This window comes from Ambystoma mexicanum, chromosome 12, assembly GCF_040938575.1.
Source record: "Ambystoma mexicanum isolate Mex_15411 chromosome 12, UKY_AmexF1_1, whole genome shotgun sequence".
Taxonomy (NCBI): domain Eukaryota; kingdom Metazoa; phylum Chordata; class Amphibia; order Caudata; family Ambystomatidae; genus Ambystoma; species Ambystoma mexicanum.
This window is the reverse complement of record NC_090936.1, coordinates 1,057,658,184-1,057,685,454: the sequence shown is the minus strand read 5'-3', so window position 1 is coordinate 1,057,685,454 and position 27,271 is coordinate 1,057,658,184. Positions and strand designations below refer to the sequence as shown.

At 48.4% G+C, this 27,271-nt stretch overlaps 1 protein-coding gene across 1 annotated transcript in view; it reads left to right on the top strand.

The window, feature by feature from the left end:
* Window positions 1–27,271, top strand: part of UBE2H (ubiquitin conjugating enzyme E2 H) — a 464,913-nt gene that overhangs the window by 372,626 nt on the left and 65,016 nt on the right. The window contains exon 5 of the mRNA XM_069629597.1: window positions 2,668–2,720. Within this exon, the coding sequence (XP_069485698.1) occupies window positions 2,668–2,720 (53 nt within the window). The remainder of the gene's footprint in view (window positions 1–2,667; window positions 2,721–27,271) is intronic.

Sequence of the window (27,271 nt, the reverse complement as noted above, 5' to 3'; positions counted from 1 at the left end):
ATTGCCCCGGACTGGGCCAGGAGAACGTGGTACCCGGACCTTCTAGATATGTCCATCTGCCCTCCAATCCGTCTTCCAGTTAGAGAATCTTCTTTCGCAGAAGGGAGGTCAGGTTCTCCATCCAGACATCAGAACCCTCAACCTTCACGCTTGGCTTCTGAAAGGGTGAGGTATAAGGATTGGGATCTCCCTGATGACATCATGGAGGTGTTGCTTTCGGCCAGAACGCCAGCAACTAAGTCTTTATACCGCTGCCGTTGGAACAAATTTTGCAGCTGGTGTAGAGAAGGGAATATCAACCCTTTTTCATGTGGTAGACCAACGGTGTTATCGTTTCTACTCTACTTGACAAACTCAGGCCTTCAAGTTGGCACTGTAAAAGGCTATCTCGCAGCGCTTTCAATCTTCAAGCACACTGCGGAGGAACCACCGTATTTCAAACTACCTGTAGTGATACAATTTCTCAAGGGATTAACTAATGTTTATCCTCCAAAACCATTCCAAGTTCCCTTATGGGACTTAAGTCTTAAACTTCCTAATGAGCACTCCATTCGAACCACTTCACACTTGTTCGCTGAGATTTCTCACGCTTACAACTGTCCTATTGGTAGCACTAACATCTGCTAGGAGGGTGAGCGAGCTACAAGCTCTCTCCTGTAAACCCCCACAAGGACAAAGTTGTCCTACAGGTGAAGCCTAATTTCCTCCCAAAGGTGGTTTCTGAATTTCATATTACTCAGAAAATGACCTTACCTTCGTTCTACCCTCCTCCCCATCCGGGGAAAGAGGAAGAAAGTTTACATAGGATGGACCCAAGGCAAGCTCTAAGCTTTCACATCAGCAGAATGGCAGGATCAGGCAAGCAGACCAACTGTTTGTAGGATACTCGGGTCACAAGTTGGGATTACCCATAACAAAACAAACCATTTCCAGGTGGATTATTTTGGCCATTCTGGAATGTTACAAACTGGCAGGGAAAGAGCCACCCCAAAATCTTAGGGCTCATTCAACCAGGGGTATCCCAGCCTCTTCGGCCCTCCAAAGAGGGGTACCGGTCAGAGACATATGTGCGGCTGCCACATGGTCGTCCGCACATATTCACAAAATTTTACAACCTGGATTCCTCCACTAGTCAAGAGACCAGATTTGGCAAAGACGTATTACATTCGGGCCATCCCTAAAGGGATACATGACATTCTTACTCCCACCTCCAATTACATGCCACTGCTATGGGAGTCTATCAAAGATGAGGAATACGTCGGAGGACACACTCCTTTCGAAGAACAAGTTACTTCTTACCTCGTAATGTTCTTTCGATGGGATGTTCCTCCGACGTATTCCTCATCACCCCTCCCATCCATCCCCGCAGTAGTACTTCCCTTGTGGTTGCAGCTTACGCTCCTTCAAGGTCAACCAATTCAGGAAGACTTTTCTTATGCTACAAAACGGAACTGAGCAACAGACGCCGCGCATGGCTATTTATGGGCATGGTGACGTCGGCGCCAATACGGTGGCCGTCAAGGGACATCGACTCGGCGGACGTCGACGCGCAGCGCCCTCTACAGAAAAAATTTCTGAGGCCAGCAAGCTGGAAACGTATTATCAAAGATAAGGAATACGTCAGAGGAACATCCCATCGAAAGAACGTTACAAGGTAAGAAGTAACTTGTTCCTCTCTTTGAACCGCTTTGCTTGCCTCCCGGATTCACAGAAGTGGCAAGTAAGAGGCGAGAGGATATTGGGGGTGCATTGACTTTACCCCTTTAGGTTGCTCGTCACAGTGCCTGTGGTCATTTCTAGGCACTAGTCGTTCTCCATCCTCCCATCATAAATGGGATTTCTTTTCAAAACACATTTGGCCTTGTCATTGGGCTAAAGTGCAACCCCTGCCATGACCCTCCTTTGCAGTAAAGGCCATTGATCTCTAGAATTAGTTGCCAAAGCAACTATTCCCCCTCGTGGATTACCTAATCTTCATAAAGTCACTGACCGCTTATTTTCAAAGTCCTATGAATAAGGAACTACGAGGTTATGATCACGCCATTCATCAAGGCTGGGGCTGATTCATGCCACTAAACTGGGGATACATTTTATGCTGGAGACTGTTTACAGAACACAAAAAAGCAGGGCTAGAAACTGGACAATGTTGATCTGTCATATTGTCTTAACTCATGATTTCATTGCTGGACTAGTTTGTTACCCCTACACACTGTGTACCGCAGTTTTAGGTACAGGTCAGCCGTGCATAGACACTCTGGTTAGACATGGGTTTGTATGCTTTTATTTCTGTATTTACTTTATACGCTTTGACAATGCAATCAATCCTAACTGTAGACGGTGTTCTGATGTGATCAAGTGTCTAAAGTGCTAACAATTAATTACTTAATGAACTAGAGTAGATTTACCCAGCCCGAGTGCTTGCCATGTCCTCGGTCTGGGCAGAATGTGTGCCTGGCTGGGCTTCAGTAGGCCATCGTAGATGCAGAATGTTATGTTCTCAGGCTAGAGAGTGAAGCATGTCCCCGCCTGGTAAGCATGCCACCTCACCATGTTGCCGTCCAAACATATGCAGCCTCTCTCTCATTGTGGTTCATTATGTGGCCCTCTGCCTATGGGAGAGCATTGCGATTTGTGTAATAACTCCCAATTGTGGTCCTTCTGTTCCAGGTCCGGAACAGTGTGTCTAGATGTCATCAATCAAACCTGGACAGCTCTTTATGGTAAGTGTTCTCCATGTTTCCAGTGTTTGGTCTGCTTGGTCAATCCAAACATGTATGGCTGTCCATATGGAAGCCTGCTGTCCATCCCCAATAATGCTACACTAGGTAGTTCTTTCATGGGCTCATGTCCTATACTAGTGTTAAGTATGTTGTTCTGCAAACTATTGATTGGTGTGAGAGAGCACAAGCTTTATATGCATTCTACGAATTTCAGAAAGGCATGTCAAATGGGAAAATGTTGTCTATATTCCCGCAATGCAGTAATTGTCATGCACAAAGCGGCATCAACGTGGCCAGACTTTTTTCAGGGTTTCTTTAATGCTTTAATGGGAGATTGTACCCAGTGTTTGTTGGCTTAATTTCAGTTTTTCAGAGCAGTGTGCTAAAATGGCAGCATACAATGAATGTCCAGATTACCAGGCATGTCCTGCCATGCAATACTTTAACTGGACAAATTACTCGACTAGACTATGTGGAGAGGTTTTGTAATTGTGCCTCTAAACCACTAATCGTGCCCTTAGCGAGTTTGCTTGAAAAGGCAATGATGAACTGACTAGGCTTCAGGAACACTAATAATGTCCTAGTGGGATTAAATTATACATGTATAAAACCAGACAAAATACTTTTTCATCGATCTTTTGGTGCCAAACATTGGCCATGGCCTTTCCAACAGACGTTGAGATGCTACACCACTCCTCAAACCCCTCATTTTCTCTTCTCAGATATTCAAGTGGTGCTCAAATGCCTGGCTTTATACACTTCAGAATGTATTCTGTTTCCTGATTCAATTCCACTGCCCAACATTTGGCTGTCCCCTTTAAGTAGGATTTTGCAACTTGCATCTGATGCTCATGTGCTGTGTTCGAAAATCCTTGCCCTTCCTATTACTGTACTACTAGGCCCAATGGTGTGAAACTCAAACTACTGATGCTTGTGTGGGACATTGCTTGCATCTGATCTGTATCCCATGAGGGGATGACGAAGGGGGTAGGCAGGAGTGGGTGCCGAGTTGGTGGTCAGCTTACGTACCATCTCCTGACCCCTCTTCAACTTGGCTCTTTCAGTTGCCATTTTTCCAGCATGCTAAGAAGTGTGGACAGTTACTTTCACTTTGGAAAAAACTACTTCTGACCTTTGCAATCCCTCCCTGTCTGCTTCTCCACTCTGATCCCGAATGTGTGGTCTTCATCTGCATAGTCCACTTGCTGGAGGAAACTCAGTTCTAACCCCTCAGGTGGATTCCTCAGCAGACAAGCCAGTGAAGACAGCAAACTAATTTCTCAAACCCTTTCGCTGCCCATCTCGGATACCGTTATTATATTTAATCTCCACTGCTTTTAACATGTGTATCACCCATACCTCTATCTCCACACCTTTCTCACATGGCTTCAGGAACACTGCTCAAATGGCCTAGCTTCAATCGTGCAGTCTCCTGGAATTTAAACACCTCACACTTCCTTCCTCCCTCCTAGAGGGAGTTCCTCAACGGTCTGTCCAGCGCCTCTTTACTTGATACAGAAGACCTCCCTAGGATACGCGTAGCATTCTTTAGCCTTTAATGTCGCTTCTTTGCTGGTAACGCCCAGATCTCCTTTTCCTCCTTCACCTGTGACATTTACTATTGCAGCACAGAGCTCCTACAGTTTTTAAGAATACGCATCTCTCCTAAAACTTTATAGGCTGAGATTGGCACACACCACCTTATGTGGCGTGCCAAGGGGATACTTGGTATCCCCCTTCTCTCTGCTCATGTGACTTTTTTTTGTCACATAGACAACCTAGTTTTTTTTAAACAATTTTTTATTAATTATAACAAACCAACATCAACCAAACAAAATCAGACAGTGAACAACGCTTATACATTTCAAGGCTCTTGCGCTATGTCCACCGTCCCCCTCTCACCCACCTAACCCCCCCTCACCCTTGTCCCCCTACCCTGAGCCTAATCCACACCACCATCCTTTGCCACGTCAATTGTGAGGACACTTCCTCCTCTTCTCTGCCGAGGAACCACTGTCCTCTGGATCAATTTGGGCAGAACCCGTTAGCATAGCTACCAAGTGTCTCCAGGCTCTCAATGTTTCAGCTTACTCCCCCCCCCCCCCCCCCCCTTATTAGCTGCTTGGCTCCACACCACTGTTTCTGCATCTGCCCATTTACAAAGGTCGTGCCACCACACTTCAACTTTCGGTCTGCTACGTGTTTTCCGATTCATGGCTATTCTGCGCTTAGCCAGTATATAAGCCAGGTCTTTAAGTTTACTGACATGCTTTAACTTACGAGGTCTGGGAAACCCCCTAACCATGCACGCCCACAGAGACTCCACATCTAGCCTTCTCTTTCTCCACCATAAAGGTGGGCTACCTTCCCCCAGAATCTCCTTATTTCTGAACATGCCCAGAACATAAGTACCAAGCCCGCGTCATCGACCCACATTTAGGACGTGATTGTGTTCCTGCATTCTTAAACCTTGCGATCTTCTGAGGGGTCATGTACGCTCTGTGGGTAATATACAGCTGAATATGTTGCAACCTCACGTTCCTTGACACTTTTTTTGTGGTATCTCTGTACCCTCACCCACAACCCGTCACTCATGGTTTCCCCAGCTTATTCCTCCCAATCCCGTCTCAACTGGCTCACCTCCTTTCCCACTCTTGACATCAATAGCTCAACAATTCGGGAGATCTCATGGTCTCCGTCTGACACATCATAAAATGTTCCTATGACTGTGTCAGGCTGGCTTTCCAACACGGTCATTGACTAGGTATCTTATCTTTTGCACCAGCCTCGTATACGTGATATATTGTCTGCGGTGTAAGCCAGTGTCAACCACCAGTGCATTGAACTCTACTGCCTTCCACTCCTGCCAAACATCCCCTAGCGTTGCTATACCTTTCGGTTCCCAGTATTTCCAGACTGTCTTCTGTAATTGTTCATCCACCCCGTTCAGTGCCACCAGCGGTATCTGTGGGGAACATGGCAGGCTCTTTGCCATATCTTCCGCCATAAGTCTTAACATTCTTGACCTCCCTCCCTTCTCCCTGTGATTTAGGCACCCATATCCATTCTTTCAGGAACAACGGACCGCATTCCTTCCTCAACAACCTGGACTCTGATGTGGAGTCCTCTGATAACCACCTTGCCACGTATTGTAATTGGCCGGCCAGATAGTAAATCTCGAAGATGGGCAGTTTATTGCCCCCTCAATCATATGCATTCTTCAATTTCCATAGTGCTACTGTTTCTAGTATTGTGCCATATGAACCCCCTGCATATTCCATGGATTTTAACAAAGAATCGCCTGGGAATCCAATACGGTATATTCAGGAAATAGTGTAACAACCTAGGCAGCACCACCATCTTTAGCAATGCCACTCTACCCATCGTAGTCAAAGGGAGCTTTGCCCAAACCCTCATGCCGTTTTCAAGGTTAGTGACCGCCTTCTTTGTATTCCGTTTATGTTCAACCTCAACGCAATGATATACGTCGAGCCCCAGGTATCAGTCTTGGTCTCCCATTGTATTGGCAACACTGGCAGTTTCTCTTGTGGTTTCCCTTTAGATCTGCCTAGGGGAAATATACGTGATTTCCTGGGGTTCACTGTTATGCCAGACAGTGTTGCATACTGTTCCAATACTTCCAGAATATATTGTAGGTTCTCTTCAGGATATTTCAGATACAATAGCATATCATCTGCATACATGGATATAAGATGTTGCTCTCCTTTCGTGTTAATCCCCCCTCCCCATATTGTTGAATATATCGCTAGGGGCTCCAATGCTAAGATAAACAACATCGGTGACCATGGGCATCCCATCTGGTGCTCCTACCAAGTTGCCACCAATCCGAGATGGTCGCCCTGTTTTGACTCTGGCTAATGGTTTACTGTACAGTAACTGAACCTGCTTCAAATATTTGGGCCCAATCCCATAAGCCTTCAAGGCTGCCGTCAACCAAGGCCATTTGACCAAGTCAAAGGCTGTCACTGCATCTAATTATATTGTTGCAGTCTCCTGGAGATCCTTTTCTGACTCATCTATAACATGATAGAGCCGTCTGAGATTGTCTGATATGTTTGTATTGGAGAACATATCCGGTCTGGTCCGGATGTATGAGTTTATGAATAACCAGTCTCAGCCCATTTGCCAACACTGACGTTAGTATCTTACTATCCTGATTAAGCATGGATGGAAGCCTTTATGACCCGCTGTCCATGCTTGGCTTATTAGGCTTAAGGAGCGGGATAATTGCTTCCCTCAGACTCCAGTAGCAACCCCTTGTCTAACACTTCATTCAGCATTGCTAACAACGGGGGGAGTAACACTGCTTTATACGTTTTGTAGAACTGACTGGGGAGTCCATCTGCCCCAGGCTTTTTACTAGTGGGTAAAAGTTTGATCACTGCTTCCAATTCCTCGAATGTAATTGGGAGCTTTAAGTCCTCCCTCTCCGTCGTCTCCAATTTGGGAACGCCAATGTCTTTCAATGTTTCCACCATATCAACCCCTCACTCCTCCCCCTCCAACATCCACATCTAGTCGCTTATATAACTCGAAAGTATTTGTTCACTCCCTCCTGGGTATCTAGCATTTGTCCATCTATCCCTTGCACCGCTCTGATTGTTACAACCAGTCTAGTAATCTGCCTGGCTTATCTCCCTCCGCATGTTGTCTTTTAATGTATTTCTTTGTAGTTCAGGTTGCGTAACCTCACCCAATCTTGTTGTAACTGGCGTATAGATCTAGCCTCTTCCTGAGAATGTCCACCCTTGCCCATTAACTCCAGTTTCTGTTCAGCCTCTTGTAACTCCTGTATTACTCCCCCTTGCAGGCCTTTGGATTTAGATATTGCCGCCCCCCCCCACCATCTTAAATGCCTCCCATAATGTGCCAGCTGAATCTACGCTCCCGGTGTTGTGGTCAAAATATTCCACGATTTCTTTCCTGAGGTCCTCTCTGAACACTATGCTTCAGAGCTTCTGCCCTAAGTCTCCATGTCGGGATCCGCGCCCTAGGCGGTGAGTACTGCCACGTAACGATCAGCGGCGAGGGGTCTGAGAGGACTCTCGCTTTATATTCTGACTACTCTAGCCCCCCCCCCCAAAATCACCTCCAGTGTGACAAATATATAGTCTTGTCGCGTGTGTAGGTTTTGTGGGGCCGAATAATGAGAATATTGCCTGTCTTGTGGGTGGTGCATCCTCCATATATCTACTAACCGGAAATCACTCAATAGGGTCCTCAAGGCTCTAGCCACTGGGGTAGGCTTCACTATCTTCTCATCCGATCTATCAAGCTTGGGATCCAGCGTACAATTAGTCCCCTCCCCATATGAATACATCCCCAACATATGGGCTTATCATACATATAGGGTCCTAAAATAGCTAGTGGTATCTTGGTTCGGGACATATGTATTGCTAATACACAATTCTCTATTCTCCACTAGTCCTCTTATTAGCACCATCCTTCCATCTGGCTCTATGGTAGATTGTAGTAGGTTAAAGAGGATATGTGGTGCTATCCACGTAATCGCTCCTCTGGCATATGCCGAATATGTTGCACCTATGGTGGTCCCTTTCCATTTCTTCCCCACCACCACTTGTTTTTCTTTTGTCAGGTGGGTTTCCTGTAGTAAAGCAATGTCAATTCTCAGACGCAAATCTCCTCTGATACATCATGACCTTATTCCTCTTCAAGTAATTATTGAGCCCCCTAACATTCCAGGTTACTATCTTGAGGTCTCCCATCCTATCCATACCCCGTTCCGCTCCTGTCCTCTCTTGTCTTCCGCTCTAAGCGCAGTGGTGCCCAGGTGTAGGCTTGCTCCCAAACTATCCTTGACACCTCAACAAACTCCCGAACTCTGTCATGATTCCTGCCCCTCATGTCCCCAGCCCTCCAAGATGTCAGGCTGGAGCCAGGCCACGATCACCAACATGGCCCTCAAGGGCCTCTCCATCCCTCCAAAGACCCACTTGGAGTCAGAGTTGGCGCTTGTGGCACCAGACTCACTCACTCCCATAGGATAACATTGGGGATTGGACTTGTAGTGCATTGATGGGGACAAGATGGATGCCCCCACATATTTCGGTTCCTAGAACTGCATGTGCAGTCTAGTCTTTTGGGTGTGGTTCAGCCCAGAGACACCTGGGATACCCAGAGACTATTTAAGCCACGTCCAGGCTGAGAAACATGCTTTGTTTTCTGCACCTGTAGCGTGACACTTGCCATGTTCGGATCGGTCTCAGTAGGCCTGTATCTTTATTCTGCGCTCAGCTCCTGCAAGAACAACACCGTTAGGAACAGCCTTACCTTGCGGCGCTTCTGCCCATCATTCAGCGCTCCTGTTCTGCGGGCATCTTCGGTGGTGTCATTCCCATCCCGGCATGCCGCTTCCCTAAGAAAAAGGGAAAAGAACAGAAAAAAGGCATTAGTAAGCATTCAGCAAATCTTCTCTTATTTTTAAAGACTGTACAAGCTTCAAACGCTTACCTGATCCCAGCCGCTCTGGGGGAACTTTGTCTCCGGAACTTCTCATCCATCTGCAAGAGGGAAAAGACACTCCAGGTTAGCGTGGAAACATCTCGAGGTGCCGCATACCAGGCTTACTCACCGCATTTCTTCTTCATAACCGGCATCCACGCTGAAAACGTCACGGCACCTAAAAGACACAGAAAAAGAACTCCGTTCAATACAAATAAGAAAGGGTCACATCGCGCTCTCACTCGCCTTCAGCGCTACTAATCTCAGCAGCACGTCGCCGGCCACCATCTAAGGAAGGAAAGAAACGAAGTTCGAGAACTGTTCAAAAGACTCATACTTATCTGTCGGACTCTTGCCAGTGAAGTAACTAGGCAGCAACGAGCCTGCATCAATCAACTGCGCTGGCAGCAGGACGGAGAGCACACTTTCCAAGAAAACAAGGCCCAGTCGAGTAGACTCCAGGGAAGGGTTCGAGGTCGTAAGAGGTCAGAACAGGCTGAGTGACGTCCCTGTGGATACCAGGTGAGCATTACACTCTGCCCAACCTCCACCCCACCATTCCTTCAACTCCCCCCACAGCACACCCCTTTTCTGAAACGGTTTACCCTAACTTCCCTGCCCTCCCCCACTCCCCCCTTCCCCTACTGTTGCCCAGCTCCATCCCTGGATCTCCGGTTACCCCACATCTAGTCCATTTCTCAGGCTTGGCCGATACTCTGAGCTCTGCAGGCGGATACCGACCTACCAGTACCCAAACTAGCTACCTAATGGGGATGCTAAGGCATCTTCACCGTATCTCCCGCTGCCTCGAACAAGTGTATCATAAACTTTATTTACATATATCTCACCTTGAACCTTCTATTGCATTATTATTTTTTAGTCAATGTCATTGTCCCGGGCAGCCTCCACCCCCCCCCTCCCACTCGGGTAACAGTACTTCTCTGAGGGGCTTCCATTATGTTTCTGGTCTGCCCTTTGTCTGTGTCGTCGCATCCTCCGGAGTGTCAAAGAAATGTGCCTTGCTGCCAGGCAACACCTTCAGCCTCGCCGGATTCAGCAACATGTATTTTATCCAGCCTCACGTAGCCTACTCTTGCTGCCACATAGTTTAGCCGCTGTCGTTGTACCAAGAATGTATAATCTGGATACGCAGTGATGGTCCCTGATCCTCTACTTATGGTTCCACCTTTACGGAAGTGTTGTAGAATCTTCTCCCTGTCCTTATATTTAAATGTTTTAGCAGCGAGCAGTCAGGGAGGCGCTCCTGGTTGTGGTCTTCTCGTCTGGGCTCTGTGCACTCTTTCTACTGCAAACCCCTGTGTGAGTGCCCCTGCTGTTATTTCTTGCAACAGCATGTTCTCAACATAGTTTGTCGGGTCTGAGCCTTCAGCTCCTTCCGGGAGCCCAACAATGCGTATATTTCTGCGTGCCCGTCCTTCTGCTTCTTCCACTCTGCATTCCAAGTTACACACTTGCTGTTGTAGTGCCGAGACCTCTTTGGCATTCGCAGAGCAGGTGATCGTGTTGGCTTGTACCTCATTTTCCAGCTCGCCTGTACGCTCTGCCAGCTTCCTGAAATCTTTCCGCAGCAGGTTGATGTCCATGCTTGCAGCATCAATTTTAAAATCCAGCAAGGTTCTCAAGTCTGCTATCGCGGTATCAATCTTATTTTCCCATGTTCTCTTTAGCTCTGCGATGGCATCCAGCATCTGGTGATCATTTAGTGCTCGGGGAACTACTCCCAGTCTGTCTTGTTTCCTGGGGCGCACAACATCTGCTACTAGAGATGTTTTACTATAATCCTCCATCGTTGGCTGTTTCCTTTTCGGTTTACTTCCTTTGGCCGCCATTTTGGTTCTGGGTGCCTATGGTTGTGTTTGCGCTGCCAGTTCTCTGACAGTTTTGTCCCTTTCACCGAAGATCCAGACACGCCGTCCGCCCAGCTCCTTTGTCCTCCCTTTCACATTGGCATTTATCTAGACATTTGACCTATGAAGGCTCCCATTATTCCATCTTGACTGCAGTGGGGATGCCCATATGCCACTTATCCTCTTGGGTCCCAACGTCTTGCGACCCCCAGCGGCCAGGGGTGTGTTGCGTCCTTGGTCCCAGGTGCTGGCACTGCTTATTTTTTGGCAAGCGATCCTTTTCTCACCTCTGCCGTCTGTGCCGTGCACCCAGACCTATGTGTGTGGATTTCTCCAGTTTCACTGCTTCTGGCAACGGTCCTCGCTGTGTTGGACACCCACTTAGCTAAGTCTTAGTGTTGCGCACTCCGCTTCCTTCAATAGCAATGTTCCTTAACCTGTGTGGGGTCCGTTTCGGTGTGGTCTTTTGTGTAGTAGGTTCCGGGCCTTCGCCCTGTGGTGTCTCAGCTCATTGCCTCTTCAGAGACACTTTTTTGAACTCTTGGCCCTCCCGTACAGGATGTATAGCTATGGTTGTACCTCTATTTACACCCCCCTTGGTGCGTGCCTCCTCTGCCCCCCCCCCCCTCCCCCCCCCCCCTCTGCTTTAGCCAGAGTCCGTGGTACCGGTATTGCAGGCGTTTACATGGGCATCTAGGTGCTTATCAAGACCACGGCCATCTGCCACCTTCCTTGATTTATATTGCGGACCGTGATGTGTGCCACCTCACACTGACCAAACCATTCCTTTGCAGCGCTTACTTTCTGTCCAGCTTTAACAGCAGCGCCGCCTTCCACGCGTCTTTCCCCATAATCCGTTGTTTGGCCCTTCTCTCCTGGGCTGCTACGTGACTTTAGCTGTTTTTCCATGTACTTGCGTTATGTCAACAAATTCGTTTGTGAGCCCCGACTTCAACTGCTCTCCCCCTGCCTGCAGGCAGGCAGGAGTCTGGTAGCACTACGGTGCTAGATTCCAGGTAACGGCTATCATGCTGTCTACCATGCTGCTGTCCTGTAATCTGCTTTGCATGCCTGTTCCGGGCACCTGCTCCAGCTGGGAGCTGCACGGCTGGTTCACAGTGCTTCCCAGCCGAACATTGCACCCTTGATACAATGTGTTACAGGCCCATCTGCCATCCTGTAGTCTGCTTTGCGTGCCTGCTTCAGGCACCCGCTCCCGCAGGGAGCCTCACATCTGGTTCACAGTGCTTCCCAGCCGAACATTGCACCCTTGATATAATGTATTTACGGGCTCATCCGTGTTGGTTACTGGGCCGTGCCTCCATTCTAAATGTGTAAAATCTGTATGGTCCGTGCCGAAAGAGCACCCCAACAGCTCTTCAAACCTTGGTTCGCTCGATGCGCAGTCTTCCTGTTTCCATGATCCTTTGTTCTATTCTGCTGCAAGTGCCATCTTAGAGCCTATGAGCCAGGAGCTTGGAACTTCTCTGAACAGCAGAGCCTCTCAGCAGGCAAGCTGTTCCACAGGCTTTTCACCGCTGTCTGCCCCAAACCTTCATGTTGCTCTGGGTGAAATTAGGTTCACAGTGCATATGATTCAGGTTGTCTTTTCAATCGGATTAATGTCTGATCTCGGGAGCCCACGGGATCAGCAGCTCAGCTCATGGCTCCTCAGCCATGCCCCCAGACAACCTAGTTATGGCTGGTGGCAGTAGACGGGTTCCACCAACTATTTAGATTTTTCTACTGCAGGCTGTGTTATAGCCTTGGTTGTGCACAATAGGGGCACCCAGTACCAACTCGGGGTCTCCCTTCTTTTCCCGCCATTACTAGTGTGGTTCTTTGTTAGCCCTTCTACCATTCTGGGATGAGGGAGGCCAGTGTGTGATTTGCCTTTGGTGGGAACCCTTGGGGTATCCCCACCTAGGCTCTAGAGTTTCTGGGAAGACCGGCAGGAAGTGGGGGACAAGTTTTCCACCCCCTGTCCTTAATCTGCCAGAGTGCCTGAATAGAGCCAGCTCCCACTGTGGGGGTCTGGCTGTCCTGATGGGAGCCAAGCGCCTTTCTGTAAACTGGTGAGGGAGATTGTGGAGAACTGTGCTGGAACTGTATAAAAGGTGATGCTCCTGGGGTGAAAAGCAAGTCGACCACTGGAAGCTGAAGTAAACCAAACAAGACCAGAGACGCCTGCAGACCGTTAGCATTACTGTGAAGCAACCTACTGTGAAGCAACCACTGCTGTCCTCACCACGTTTCTGTGTGACAGGGGAGTGCCAAAGAGGACGACCTCTTTCCTTTGACTGGTGGGAACAACCAGTTCCAAGACTAACTTTGATTTGGGCCATCTCCCGAGGACCTGTGAGTTTCTGAGCTGTGGGTCCCCAATACCAGGAGACCTGCTACCCATTTCGAGTGAACCATTGTGGAAAGGCTGAATTTTCCAAATCATTGCTGAGCTCTCACGGACACTCCAGAGATCAAATCCGACTTGCCCAGACGCCCTCATCCGAGTGTGGAACTGCAGGAAGCAAAGAATATTGGCCGGGCGAATCGCGTCCTTTGGTGCTGCAGAAAAGGCGCAAAAACGCAGTGACAAGAGAAGTTGCTGAAAGCCGCGTCAGAGATCCTCCCTCAAGACTGATGCTGAGAGATCCCGTCCATTGTCCCGCCTTCAGTAATCGGACCAAGGAATGCAGAGGTCTGGTTCAGGGTGTAACATCACTGAGCATCCACCGCAAATGTTTTAATCTAAGGTAATGTGGGGAAAAAGGTATTGCTTACCGGATTACAGAAAGTCACTCCGGAGCATTGGAGTGCACATAGAGGTGTCCAGGGCAACCCCCTCTTACCTTTGACTGAAGCAGCTGTTTGTGACCTTTAACAGGGGCTCCAACGTTGGTTAAGCCCTCTTGTATCTTCGTTTCTAGAGACTAGAAAGTATCCATAGGAACTTTTGATTTGTACTGCTTTGCAACTGCCTTTTAGCTAGGGTTGCATTTTTGGCTTTGATAGACTTGCTGTGCCGCAAAACTGCCTATTGAACCTAAAACTCAGCTAGGATAACACTAACCAACTGTTTTCCTTCCCAAAATCACGATCTTGTATGTTTATGCAAACTAAATACAATCACTGCATTACTTTGTGGGTGTGCTGTATTACCGATAGAACTGTCAAACTCCTGTTAGAATTGTATACATTCAGCAACTACCAACTAAGAAGTGACTTTTCAAAAGTATTGAAAAGTATACCTATGTCTTGGTTTATTATATTTTTTAATGTACATGTATGTGCAAGTGTTCCTTTGATGTGCATTACTGTTTGGCTTCAGTGTACTTACTACAACTCACATCTTCCTATTAAGATGAGCCTGACTGCTCTGCCACTCTACCAAGGTCGTTGAGTAGTACAGGTTGATACTAAGAGTTGGGGGATCTACAAACCACTGAGAGCTTACTAAAGTCCTACCTCCAAGTGGGACTTTAGGAAAACGCCCCTAACAAATATCACCCTTATTAATAAATGGAATATCAACGTGCACCTCGCCCAACACTCCTCTAGGCCACAATCCACATAACGACCCTGGTTCTTAGTGGACTCGACTACTTGTCTAGCCTTATCGGGGGCTCCTCCCTCTACTTTCCCTATATATAAAGATCCTGTACCTTGCCACATTCACACACTACAATCTTTCTAGGCCCTCCCCACCTCACTGTACCGGTGTCCTGTTCAGTTTCTCTCTATGCAGACCGGCTCAGTTTTCAAGTGTCAAGTCATGACCTTCACCCTAACCCCCTGTACCTATGACCTGGTTACATCAATTTTGCTCTTCTCTCCTGCCCTGCTTTCTGGTAACTTCAGTCTCTTGCCTGAACCCCCATACCCCGACTAGGCATGGGGGTTACTTATCTAGTTTGTTTCTGAAATGCTCTGTTTCGTGAGAAGTGTAGTTTATTCTGAGATGAGCCATCTGCTAAAATTAGGCACCATATATTTGTTGACATGGCAGTGTTTGATTTTTTTGCTGGCCTATACGTGCATGCATGCCGCAAAGGGAGAGTTTGACAAATCCATTTTCGGTTTTAGGCAAGGTTACTGACTGTACCCTGCTTCCCTTAGCGGACATCCACGCTGCTTCTTTGAATGCATCTAAAGAATGCAGTCTCCCACACAAGGAATTGATTGGCTGTATCTGAGAATCCTGTGCATTGATCAACTGGGTTTGTTTGTGCTACTCTTCCCATCTTATCAGGAAGGAGTGTAATGCCTCGGTTAAGGATGTCATGGTATTCATTTTTCAGCTGTCTAACCTGCGGGCAAAGTGACTGTATACTGTGCTTAGCAAGGTATTTGGTAGCGGCATTCTGGTAAAAGAAGCACTAAAATGTCGGATTCTGTGAGTTAATGGCAGGTTTTATTCACACTTACTTTTGCCTGAACTAAATTGGGTAGCATACACTAATACTAGTTTATTTTGGGCTCCCAGTTATAACCGCATTACTCTTACGTCCCGTCCCCGTTCCTCCATACTGCATGGCCATCCCTTGCTAGGGACGAGAGACTGAATCTTTTTCCCCTGAAAACTTTCTTCCCCCTTTAAATATAGAGGCGTGCAGGGGTGCCCCCCTGACTCCGCCCACTGGCACCACTCCTCAGTCCTCTTTTCTGCGTTGACACGAACAGGCAGATTTCACCAGCGCTCCTGGGTTTGGCTTTGGCCATGTAATACCACACGCTCTTTCCCGGATACTTCTGTCTTTTTGTCCTTTTATCAATTAGGTACTCGGTCCTCTGGCACCACGCGCCTTCCCGGCACATGTAGACTTCAGCAAGTGTCCAGCCTGCAAGGGACTCTTCCCTATGTCCAATCCCCATGCTCTTTGCCTCCACTGCCTTAGCCCGACCATGGCTGTTAGGATTGTACTGCGTGCAACGCACTTGCACTGCGTGCTCTGAAGAACAGGCTAGCTAGGTGGAGGGAGCTCTTTGAGAAGCCGCCTCAGAGGACTTGAATGACTTCGTCAGACACACCAGCACAGGTACCAAGGCTAGTTTAGCTACCGGTCGCCAGGCCAAGAGGTCTGTAAATCCTTCCAGAGACAGTGCTGAGGGACCACAACATTCTTTTACCTGGTCTGCGCCCGAGGGGCTACTCCCTAGTACCGACCAGATGTCCAAGGGGGCACCTGCACGCAGCACTACTGCCGAGGGCAATATGCCTACCAGGCCCCATAGTAAGGTGCAGGGTAGGTCTCATGCTCCACTGCCAAGAGTCCTGGAGGAGGCCGGGCCCAGTGAGCCAAGCACCACGACTTCGGCACGCAGCTTGACAAGATGGCTGCCACGCCAAAAAAGATGGCAGTTCGTCCGATACCGCCCCTTGGAATGTAGCCGGTTCGAGAATGAATTACAAGGTGGGACTGGTGTCAACCAGGTACGTGGCCTACAGCTTATCCATCGGCATCGCAGGGCAGGTTTACCCTGCAGCCATCTAGACAAAGTATGCACCGGCCCCAGCAGCCGCCCGCTACCCTGTCAACATCACCTGCCACCCCACCCGCCTGTGAGGACAGGTTCTTTGAAAAGTTCCTCACACTCATGAGATCTTATCAGATGGGGGGGGTGGGGGGAGCCATCCTCTGGGATGTGATCGGGGACATGCTCCCTCTGGCCGCGCCTATAGTCATTCCTCCTATGGCTCCAGTGCTGCAGGCTCCAGTGCAGCCCCTGCTGCCCTTGCCAGCTCCTTCGATTCCGGCTCCCCTGCCTTCCACATTTCAGGCGGTCTCCACACCGCAGCCCTCAGCACTCCTCCACCCGCTCCTGATCAGCCGGACATCCTGGTGGATACAGACGAGGAAGACCACGACACGCCGTCATCGGCCAAGTCCTTCCACAAATGTCTTGTAGGTTTGGCAAAGTTCTTGGGGCTTCCTCAACCCGAGGACGGAACAGCCAGAGGCGGGGGTCCTGTCCGAGGTCCTCAATCTTCGCCCGGTGGCTAGAAAGGGGATCCCGATGCAGAAAGACATTGGCGCCTTGGCCAAAAAAGGGTGGCTTAAGCCCCACTCGTCCCAGCCTGCCAATCGGCGCCTCAACAAGTATAGGCAAATGGAGGGTGGTCCACTCTTGCTGGCGGCACACCCTCAACCACACTCTTCAGTGATCGCTGCAGCGTCACTCTACTCGAAGCCTCAGTCGTCCTCAGCACTGTTAGGCAAGGAGAAGGGGTCTTCTTACAGGCTTATGGAAAGAAGCTTTATTCCAATGCCTCACTGCACCTTCGTCAATCCAACGCAGATGCCATGCTGGCACCCGTTAACCAGAGGCTTTGGCAGGAAATAGCCGACTTCCTTCTGGAACTTCCGGTGCAGAGCCAGGCATGTTTCAAGGTGGGACTGGCAGAGGCTAAACTGGTGGCACACATCATGGGGTCCACTTTGGGCCACATTGACACCTTTGGCCGAGCCATATGCATTGCCACAGATTTGTGAAGGACTGTCTGGCTTCCGGCTACTAAATTCAACCCAGACGTCCAGGTACGCATATTGGACCTTCCATTCGAGGCTGGTGACCCTTCACTCCCACTGATGAGGCGCTAGATAAAAAGAAAAACGGCTCGCAAACCAGTCTTTTTCCTTACAAAGGCCACGGCCAAGGCGTTCACCCAGTCGCATCAACACTCTGACAAGGGGCGGGCGTTCGGGTTCCAGGGCTTCCAAGAACAGAGGTCCAGACAGCCTGACTGTTCTGCGAGTCAGCACCGGTGCAAACAAAATGGGGGGGGGTGGGTGTGTAAAGGGCTGTGATAGTCCGCCTCCTCCGCAACAGTCTCAGAGGGAAGGAAGGCATGATGCGCTTCTTCATGTCCACTTGTCTCAGGTGGGGGACAGGCTTGCTCTTCACGCACAGTTTTGGCGTCAATAGTTCACGAACCTCTGGATCCTATCTGTAGTATCCACAGGGTATCGCCTACCGATCCTTCCCCTCCACTTCCACAGATTGGGACAGCAACTCTGTTGGCAGAAATTCGGTCGTTTGTCGAGAACCAGGCAGTGGAAGTCCCAACCTCCCAGTGAGGATGGGGCTTCTACTCCAGGATTTGCGCCATACAAAGGAACCAGGCTAGCCTGTGTTGTGTTGGACCCCCTCAACCTCTCCCTCACTCCAAAAATTCAAGATGATTACCCCAGCATTCATTGGGGGAGACATTGTGTAGGGGGGACTGGATGTGCTCCCTGGATTTGAAGGACCCTTGGCTACACGTCCTGATTTGGCAGCTGCATTGTTCCTTTCTGTGATTCAGGATCATGGGCTGCCATTTCCAATACAAGGTGCTACCCTTCGGCCTCAATACAGCCCTCCAGGGTATTTACCAGGCTCATGAATGCAATGGCAGCCCTCCTCGGGGCCCATGGCCACCATGTCTACCCGTACCTGGGCGACTGGCTCGTCAGGGCGCGAGATCTCCAGAGGCGGTTCATCGCACTTCCTCTGCCCTTAGGATCACACTCCACGAGCTGGGATTTTCGATCTCGAAGTCTCAGCTGCAGCCAACGCAGAGCCTGACCTTTCTGGGCCTTGTATGGGACACAAGCTCCTAGAGCGTTTCCCCTCGGAGGACAAGATCATGGCCATCAAGAGGGCCACTACTTCCTCACCCGACAGGTGACCTCGCCCTGGCGGTACCAACACTTATTAGGTATCATGGCAGCAGTCTTACTGGCTGTATCCCTCACAAGACTCAAAATGAGATTACAGCTGCATTTCGTAGCCTCATGGAATCAGGAGCAGGGCTCCCAAGCAGACCTCGTCAGCATTTTTCCACTCCTCTCGTACCTCACTAGGTGGTCCAGGTACTGCAACCTGCAGACGGGCAAGCCTTTCCGGCAACCGGCCCTGCAGGTCACAATCGCTATGGATTCCTCCCTGTAAGGCTGGGGGGGTGGAGGGGACTTTGGACAACCAGTGTCCATGGAGTCCGGACCCTGCAGGAGTCTCACATCAACTGGCTGAAGCTGAAAGCCATCTGGCTAGCTCTCAAAGCTTTCCTCCCGCTCATTGGTGGCAAGGGCGTCCTCATCCAGATGACAACTCCACCAGCATGTACTGTGTCAACGAGCAGGGTAGTACTATGTCCGCTTCACTGTGCAGCCTAGCGATCAGCATGTGGGAAAGGGTACTGGAGAATATCTACCTGAAGGCCATCCACCTTCCGGTCGAGTCCAACCTGGAAGCGGACAGGCTGACTGGGAGCGGACAATTACGAGTGGCAATTTAACAATCCGGTACTGATGGAGATCTTCAGCAGATGGGGCATCCTCTGGTGGATCTCTTTTGCTCCTGGGACAACAAGAAGTGGCAACAGTTCGTGTCCTGGCAGGGGCAGGGCCCCGGCTCCCTGGGCAATGCATTCCAGATACAGTGGGACGACATGATAGCATATGCATTCCCTCCGACACCCCTGGTCTATAGGGTGATCTGCAAGATAAAGAAATCCTGTCACCTCAGCATCATTCTGATAGCTCTGTGGTGGCCGGCGAGACTGTGGTTCTGAGTTTCTCAGCCTCTCAGACAGGCCACCCATTTACCTGCTGATGGGCAGCAGGGGGCCCGGGTCATCCACCCTGCTCCACAGAAATTAGCCCTTGCAGCGTGGTTCCTGAGCCTGTCATGCTGAAGCACCTGAGCCTGTCACAGGCTAACCTAGACATCATTCAGGGCACTAGGAGCAAGGCTACTAGGAGCTAGTATAAGAGTAAATGGTCTAGGTTTTTTCACTGGTCAGACTCTAAAGAGATCGACCCCAACCCCCCTTGCGTGCATGTTGGAGGATGTGCTCTCCTTCTCTGCACACCTTACTCAGGCGACCAGGTGGACACATGCCGCACCAGCCAAAGGGGCCTACAGAAACTCTGAGGTGGTCGTCTACTCTTCCAACATGGTGGTCAAGTGGCATTTAGCGGGCCTCACCAGGCTCTACACGCCCATCAAGGAACCACAGGGCACCTTGGCGCACAAACTTTTCAAGCCATTGGTGTCCACGGACATAAGGCTGGTCACCAATTAAAACAGCTCTGTTGGTGGGTCTCTGCTCTGCTCGCAGAGTTGGCCAGATCCAGGCTCTGGTGGCATCGGAGCCCTATACTCCTTTTCACAAGGATAAGGTGGCCCTGAGAACGCACCCCGCGTTCCTACCGAAGGTAGTCTCCGCTTTACATCTGAACGAAGAAATGGTCTTACCTACGTTTTTTGTTGATCCTAAGGACAAGGCTGAGACTCTTGCATTGTATGGATGTCAGACGCGCTCTAAAATTCTATCTGGACAGGGCCAAGGGCTCCGCAAGTCGGTTGCCCTATTTGTCACCTTCGGGGGGTGGTGGGTCAAAGCCCGGTTATCCGGCATACAAGGCCTCTATAGCAAGGTGGATGGTTTCGGCTTACGAGGAGCAACACAAACCACTTCCAGCTAGCCTGCATGCCCACGCTGTCGGAGCCAAGGCCACGGCTGTCTCCTTCCAGCGGTAGGTCCCGTGGCAGGTCATCAGCAGGGCGGCCACCTGGTTTCCCTTCGGCTTTCTAAAAGCACTACTGTTTGGATGCCAGCTCTAAATCCGACACGGCTTTAGGACAGCGGTTCTAAGGAATTTGTTTCCTTAAATAGGGTCTCCTCTCCACCCTGGGGCTATATTCAGTTGTAATCACCCATGCAGTATGGAGGAAATGGACCTATGCACTAACCGTATGTTAGCCACTACAGTGAGTAACTATATCAGACGCTCTGTTTCTGTTGCATTGAATTCCTGCTCAGTGCCCCTTCCATTTTTAGGGCAACACCTTTTTATCTCAGTTGTAACATATCGAGTGACCAATAGAATGCTTATTTAAAAATGGATTTTAAATGAATAACTATAACTGAAACCTTGAGTGTAAGTGTTGTATTTGTGAATTTCATTGCCACAGCTAACATTTACCCCTCTTGAGATAGGCCTGGCTGCTCAGTCACACTACCAACTTGTGTAGTACAGACCTATACCAAAATGTGGGTTACCCAATACAAAGCAGATAAGTCTCCAACATCTACATGGCTCCAGAGACCACTCGAGACATGGCCTCACATGTTACATTCAAATATTCTCACTGATAAACACTGTTCCTGAATTAGGAGAACAAAACTGCCTTAACCCAACAAAATGAAAAGCATGATCAGCGCACTAAACTAGCACCTCACCTTCACCTCTCAAACACATCAATACCCTGGCCAAAGGAAAGGGGAAAACGTCCTGCAAAGATCCAGAGTAGGAGATCCTTGGTGCTTCAAATGAATAGGCTGGTTAGGGGATACTTTAACCTAGTTGGATGAGATGGATCTTGCCTTTTCTCATCTTCCCACACAACCCTCACAATCCTATCCCTGGTCCCATTAAGATTGGACTACATGACGAGCATCACTGTTGTCATTCCAACACATGAAGAACTAAGTGAGTACAGAATGCTGGGCACCAGATTGACTAGACAAAAGAAGCCCCTTCACATCAGTACTTTGAGCTTTAACGTGGCTGCCGGTCAGGGAAAGACTATACATAAAAATACTTTTAATTGTCCACTTGGGCTTATATGGAAGGGCTGAATTCATCCAAAAGACGAACCACACCATAACCAGAATATAACAAATAATTAACACTACACTCCCGATAGAGCCTCGCTCCAACAGAAAACCACAAGGTTTTCTTTGTTCACCATCATGGGCACCAGACTTTGAAACTCACTGGGAATACTCCACTGGCTCCTTAAAAAATAAAAATAAAAAAAAGGTTCCATAGGCAATTCCATGATTTAGCAATCCAACTAAGGATGTACATGGTTTCCTTTTCTTTGTAAATGGACAGCAACCACAACTAGGCCCTAGAACTTTAAAAGCCCACATGTCCAAATCAAGGGGGGGAAAGCCGCACAAGTGACGACGCAAAATCACACTCCAAGACAGGACTCAAACCTCATGCAATTGTGGAGCACCGATACAAACCCCCAAACGAAGGGGAATGGACAGTGAGACCCACGCAACCACGGATCCACGCCCAACACAGGCGGTGATGACCACGAAAAAGGATATGCAATTATGTTTTAAGGAATTTCAGGAGCAATTCATGGCCTTAGTCCACAACCAACTAGAATCATTAAAGTATGATAAGATACAGGCGGTACTAGGGTTAAAAACCGACTTAGCTAAACTTGAAGAAAGAACAGACACACTGGAGAGAATGCCACAAAATGTGGAGGAGGCGCAGCAGAGTGGAGAAACACAGGAACCTGTAACTCCAGTGCGAGGACCTAAAGAACCATAATAGGTGCAAGAAAGACCTCAAAGAAGCAGTACAGCAAGTATTTAAAGACATACTTTCAGTCAAAGACGAGGCAGAGGTCCAGATTGACCGAATCCAGAGTGGGCCTGCGAAGAACAGGGGAACCAGGGGCACGCCGCCAGGATGTATTGGTTGCACTCGCGTCATTCCCCCAGAAGGTGCAAATCATTCGTAAAGCAAGGACAATGGGGCACATCTGAATGAACAGGGTGGATATACAACTATACCAGGACTTGGCCCAATCGACTCTGCAGAAGCAACAAGACATGGGCCTAGTGGTCAAACGAGTGGCAAAACAAGTCTGTCATAAGTGGACTTTCCCATTGGTCTCTTGTTTCCATGGGAAGGAAAACAGTGACCACCTGTGAGGAGGGGCAGCAGATTCTGAACTTACATGAAGAAATCGGAGACAGAGAGGCAAGTGAGTGGGGACAGGCCAAGAAGGTGACCGTGAGAATGGGAAACGATCAATCAAAAAAAACATCAGCATATGGCAGTAAGAAATTACGGTACAACGTCCTTTTATTGCCCGCCTTTTCATCCCCATGCTTTTGAAAGTGCACATTCCATCGAATGTGCACATCAAATTTTTTAGTGGGGGGTGGGAAAGGGCAGATAAGGGTTTGGGCGGGTGGCCATTGGCAAAGTGTGGGAGGGAGGTTTGGGTGGTACCCCCCTAAAAAATAAGGAAAATTCGATGGAATGGTCATGTTAAAAAGCCTGGGGATGAAAAGGCAGGTGATGAAATGACATGGAACCGAAATTACAACTGCAGAAGATGGCGAGGAGAAGTCAGGAACTAACAAACCCGAGGTCCAGCTGGGACATGCAACAGAACCTTACCCCATAGGGGTCAATGAGCATCAATAATCCAGCATGTTTGGAGAGGCCAATGGGGTGGCAATCCCAGGCCCATCCAATTGAATCCAGGTGGGGTTTAGGAACCCCCCCCCCCACAAAGTTTAAACCTGAGTTTACTGAGGGTCGGGTGCGGTGGGCAATTTGCCCGAGCAGCCATAGGTCCCTGGTCCCTCCTCAGGGTGGTTATAGGTTGGGAGAGGGTTCTACAAGTTGGGGATCATGTAGGGGGCAGAGGGGAGTCAGGAGGGGCGGTGGGGGAGGGAAAGCAAGCCAGAGATGAGCGAGACTCGAAAAGGGCACATGATGGAGACTGGCGTGGAAAGGAACCAAAATGGAAGGGATAAGAATCTTGACATTGAACGTACAGCGCCTGAATACCCCAGTAGAAAGAAAGAAAATAAAACCTTTACTCCAAAGGGGGAAATTCTGAATCCTAATGATTCAGGAGACACATCAAGGGAAAGTCCACCTGAGAGGGTACAATCAGATAATCCAGTCTAATGCGCAAGAGAAAAAGGCTGAGGTGATGCTGGCATTTCACAAAAACCTGAAGACACAATTACAGAACACAGTCGGACAACTCTGGGAGATTCATAATCGTAAATGCACTACTCGAGGGGCAGTCATTAACATTAGCTTCAATATATGCCCCAAAACCTGAGAGGCAGAGAAATGTCAGGAATCCCACATAAAGTAGTGGCATATGCGGATGAAATGCTGATGGCACTGTCGGACCCGGAAATGACACTTCCCACCCTGCTGCAAGAAATAGAAAAGTATGGGGCAATCTCAGGCCTAAAGATTAATGGGCAGAAATCAGAAATGCTACTGCTAGCAGGAGATTGAGAAACGCTAAAGAGCCTGGCCTCCTCCCTACAACTGAAAGCCGCCACAAAGTGGTGACCTACCTGGGCATTACCCTTACGGATCGAGTGGACCGGCTATACAGGGAGAATCTCCCACAAGTGCTGGAGAAGATAAAACGAGACTTGGAGAGATGGAACCCATTGTCGATGATCTGCTTGGGCCGGATAACCTCGATTAAAAATGACCATACTCTTCAAACAAACTATTGTACCTCTTTCAGGCACTCCCAATTAGAATCCCCAAATCCTACTTTAAAGCCCTGACTAAAGCAGTTATGGCATATGTATGGAAAAGACACCCCCGCCCCCAGAGTAGCTAGAACGGTCCTCACAGTGCCAAAACAAGTGTGAGGATTAGCCCTACTACACTTCTGCAAATATTAGGACGTGGCACAGCTGTGGGTACTGAAAGAATGGGTCCCAGGGAACTCGCACAAGATTTGGGCCTCCCAGGACAGAGCATTGGATACCACCCCACAACCAGAACTGCTGCGGAAGGGGAGACACTCCAGACACCCAAACCTCCAAGTAAGCAAGGTGATAAGAGTGACTCTAGCGGTATGGGACAAGGCAACAAAAGAAGGAAAACTAACTCAAGATCCGGCCTCCTTTAGGACAATCTTCGGTAACCCGAACTTTGCACCAGGGATCGAAAAGGGTGCATACAGAAAATGGGAAGAAGCAGAGTGCACCAAAATAGGAGACCTGTACCACGAACAGAAAGTTAAATCCTACAAAGACTGTAAATCCCTACTAGGCCTGACAACTAAAGACAGGTACTTCGTCACTGGTTGTCGACTCTGCAGATAAGGTGGGTGGCGACAACGGAACTTACCCCATTCAAATCCTAGCTAGCGACCCACACAGTCTCAAAGAAATTTGTCTTGGACATGTACAAGTTCCTGAACACTCATAATGGAGCTATATGAAGAAATGGGGGGGAAAAACATTACAGGATACAATACCCACGACACACTTAGAACACCTATGGAGGTCTATCCCAAAACTGACACGGGCGATGCATATTAGAGAAATGTGGATAAAAATACTAGTCCAGTGGCACTAAACCCCAGAGAGGTTACATGCAATGTACCCGCAAACCTCAAATCTATGCTGTCGAGGCTGTGGACAGGTGGGGGACTGGAAGCATATTTGGTGGGAGTGCACAGAAATCCAACAATTCTGGGTCGATGTGAAACCCCAGATGCAGGGGTTGTTCCAAGGCCTGGGGAGGGTGGAAGAAAAATTTGCTGTTGGACCCCTGGGCAAATCTGATGAAAGCACAAAAGCAGAACTTTATGGTACTACTAATTGCGGCATTGGCTCGCAATTGCACAAAAATGGAAGCAGTAAACCTCAGTCTGAGTGATTACAGAGGGTGTGGTCTTTTGCGATGATGGAATGGTTCACATATAAGATCCAGGGAGACCAAGACCAATTTAAGATTGAATGGGGGTCATTGCTCACATACTTACAAAGTGATTACGTGTCACTTTCGGTGTCCACACAATCTGAATTCTCAACTTGTTTGGCTCTTGGAACTTAACCTCAAAACTCTGGCGACAGGGACAGAGCCCGTTCCGGTGGGGAGAGGGTGGGAGGGGGAGGTGGGAACCGTTTGTGGATGTTACATGTTTACAGAAGTGAAAACCAAAAAATGTTGTTTTTTTAAAAAAATATTAAATTAAGAACTTTGCACAAATTGCACTCTAAATGGCAGAAGATAGAATTGGTGAGGTATTCTCATCCAAAAGGACCAGAGGTTTGTGGCAAGGCAGAATGGCAATGTGAAAGTAAGCCTTTGCCAACTGTTGCCATGGTGTCTCCTTAAGTGAAAAAATGAACTTAAAAAACTACATCGTGAAGCGGCAGATGAGAACATTAAGTCGTATAAAATCTAGCTTGCATTCCTTTGGGCCACTTAACAGCTGGCACCTCAATTGATCTGACAAGAGGTTCCGTTACTACAGTCAGTCTATTGGCATCTGCAGGTTCTGCTGCAGAAGGCCGTGTATAGGGAGCAGATGCCTTAAACTAGAACGAAAAAAACTTGTGGACTAGAACAAGTAAAAGGTTGTCCCAATTCAGTCCTGTTAATAAGATGTCTTTCACAGAGCAGACTTGGGAAATCGTGCCATGACCATTAGGAGGCCTAGTGTCTAAATTAGCGACAATCGGCCCCGAAAACTATTTTTGTTTTTTAACCCAGTCCCCTTAGTCCACCACAATATGCAACCCATGGCAAAACAACTCAACTTTACTTTCCCTGTCCAGCAAAAAATAAAGGCCATGTAGGAACAAGTTATATGCAGATATATTAAGAGCTATATAATCAGTTATCAAGCCATACGAACAGGGGTACTCAAACATTTTCTGTGGGATCAAAATGTTTACACACATGCATGGGAGATCATTACCACTACAGGTAATACCCCGGGGCCTTCCTTACGGCCCACACTTCGCTCGGGCCTGTAACTATGTGCACCAAGCATTACCTGAAGTGGTAATGCTCCCCTACACGGGGCTTAATGCTTCATTGGTATCACAGCATTTATAACAAGGTATTGTTGTTCCAACCACCTTTATTTACTTTATATGGATTTAAAAAGTACAATGATGTTTTTAAAGCAACAAAGCCGAGAGTGCTAATGCACTGTAGGAATGTTAACGGACTGTCACTAGAAAAGAAAACACTGCACGGCCTTCCCAAAACATTATGCTGCTAATTAACCTGGCTTCAGTTACAGGTATATTCTAATTTTGAAAATACAGAAGGCAAGCACACAGTGACATTTGTTACTTTGTATGTAAAGTGTGCTTCCTGGATCATACAATTACAAGTGTTGGTCATATCATTCACCTCAGTGATATTATGGTTTCAAGCAAATAATTTGGCCTTTTCTTACGTTAAAGGAGCTGCAATTATAAAACATCTACACAACCTTAATTCCAGATAAAAAATTACATGTTTTATGAACCTTGACGTGGAACACGGCGGTGGTTAAGTAAACATGCAATGTAAAACAAAAAAATAATGCCCCTTTTTGATTTAAAAAAATCTCCCAAGAATCTTGAAATTTGATAGCGGATCTATGCAGGGGTAGCATACCCAA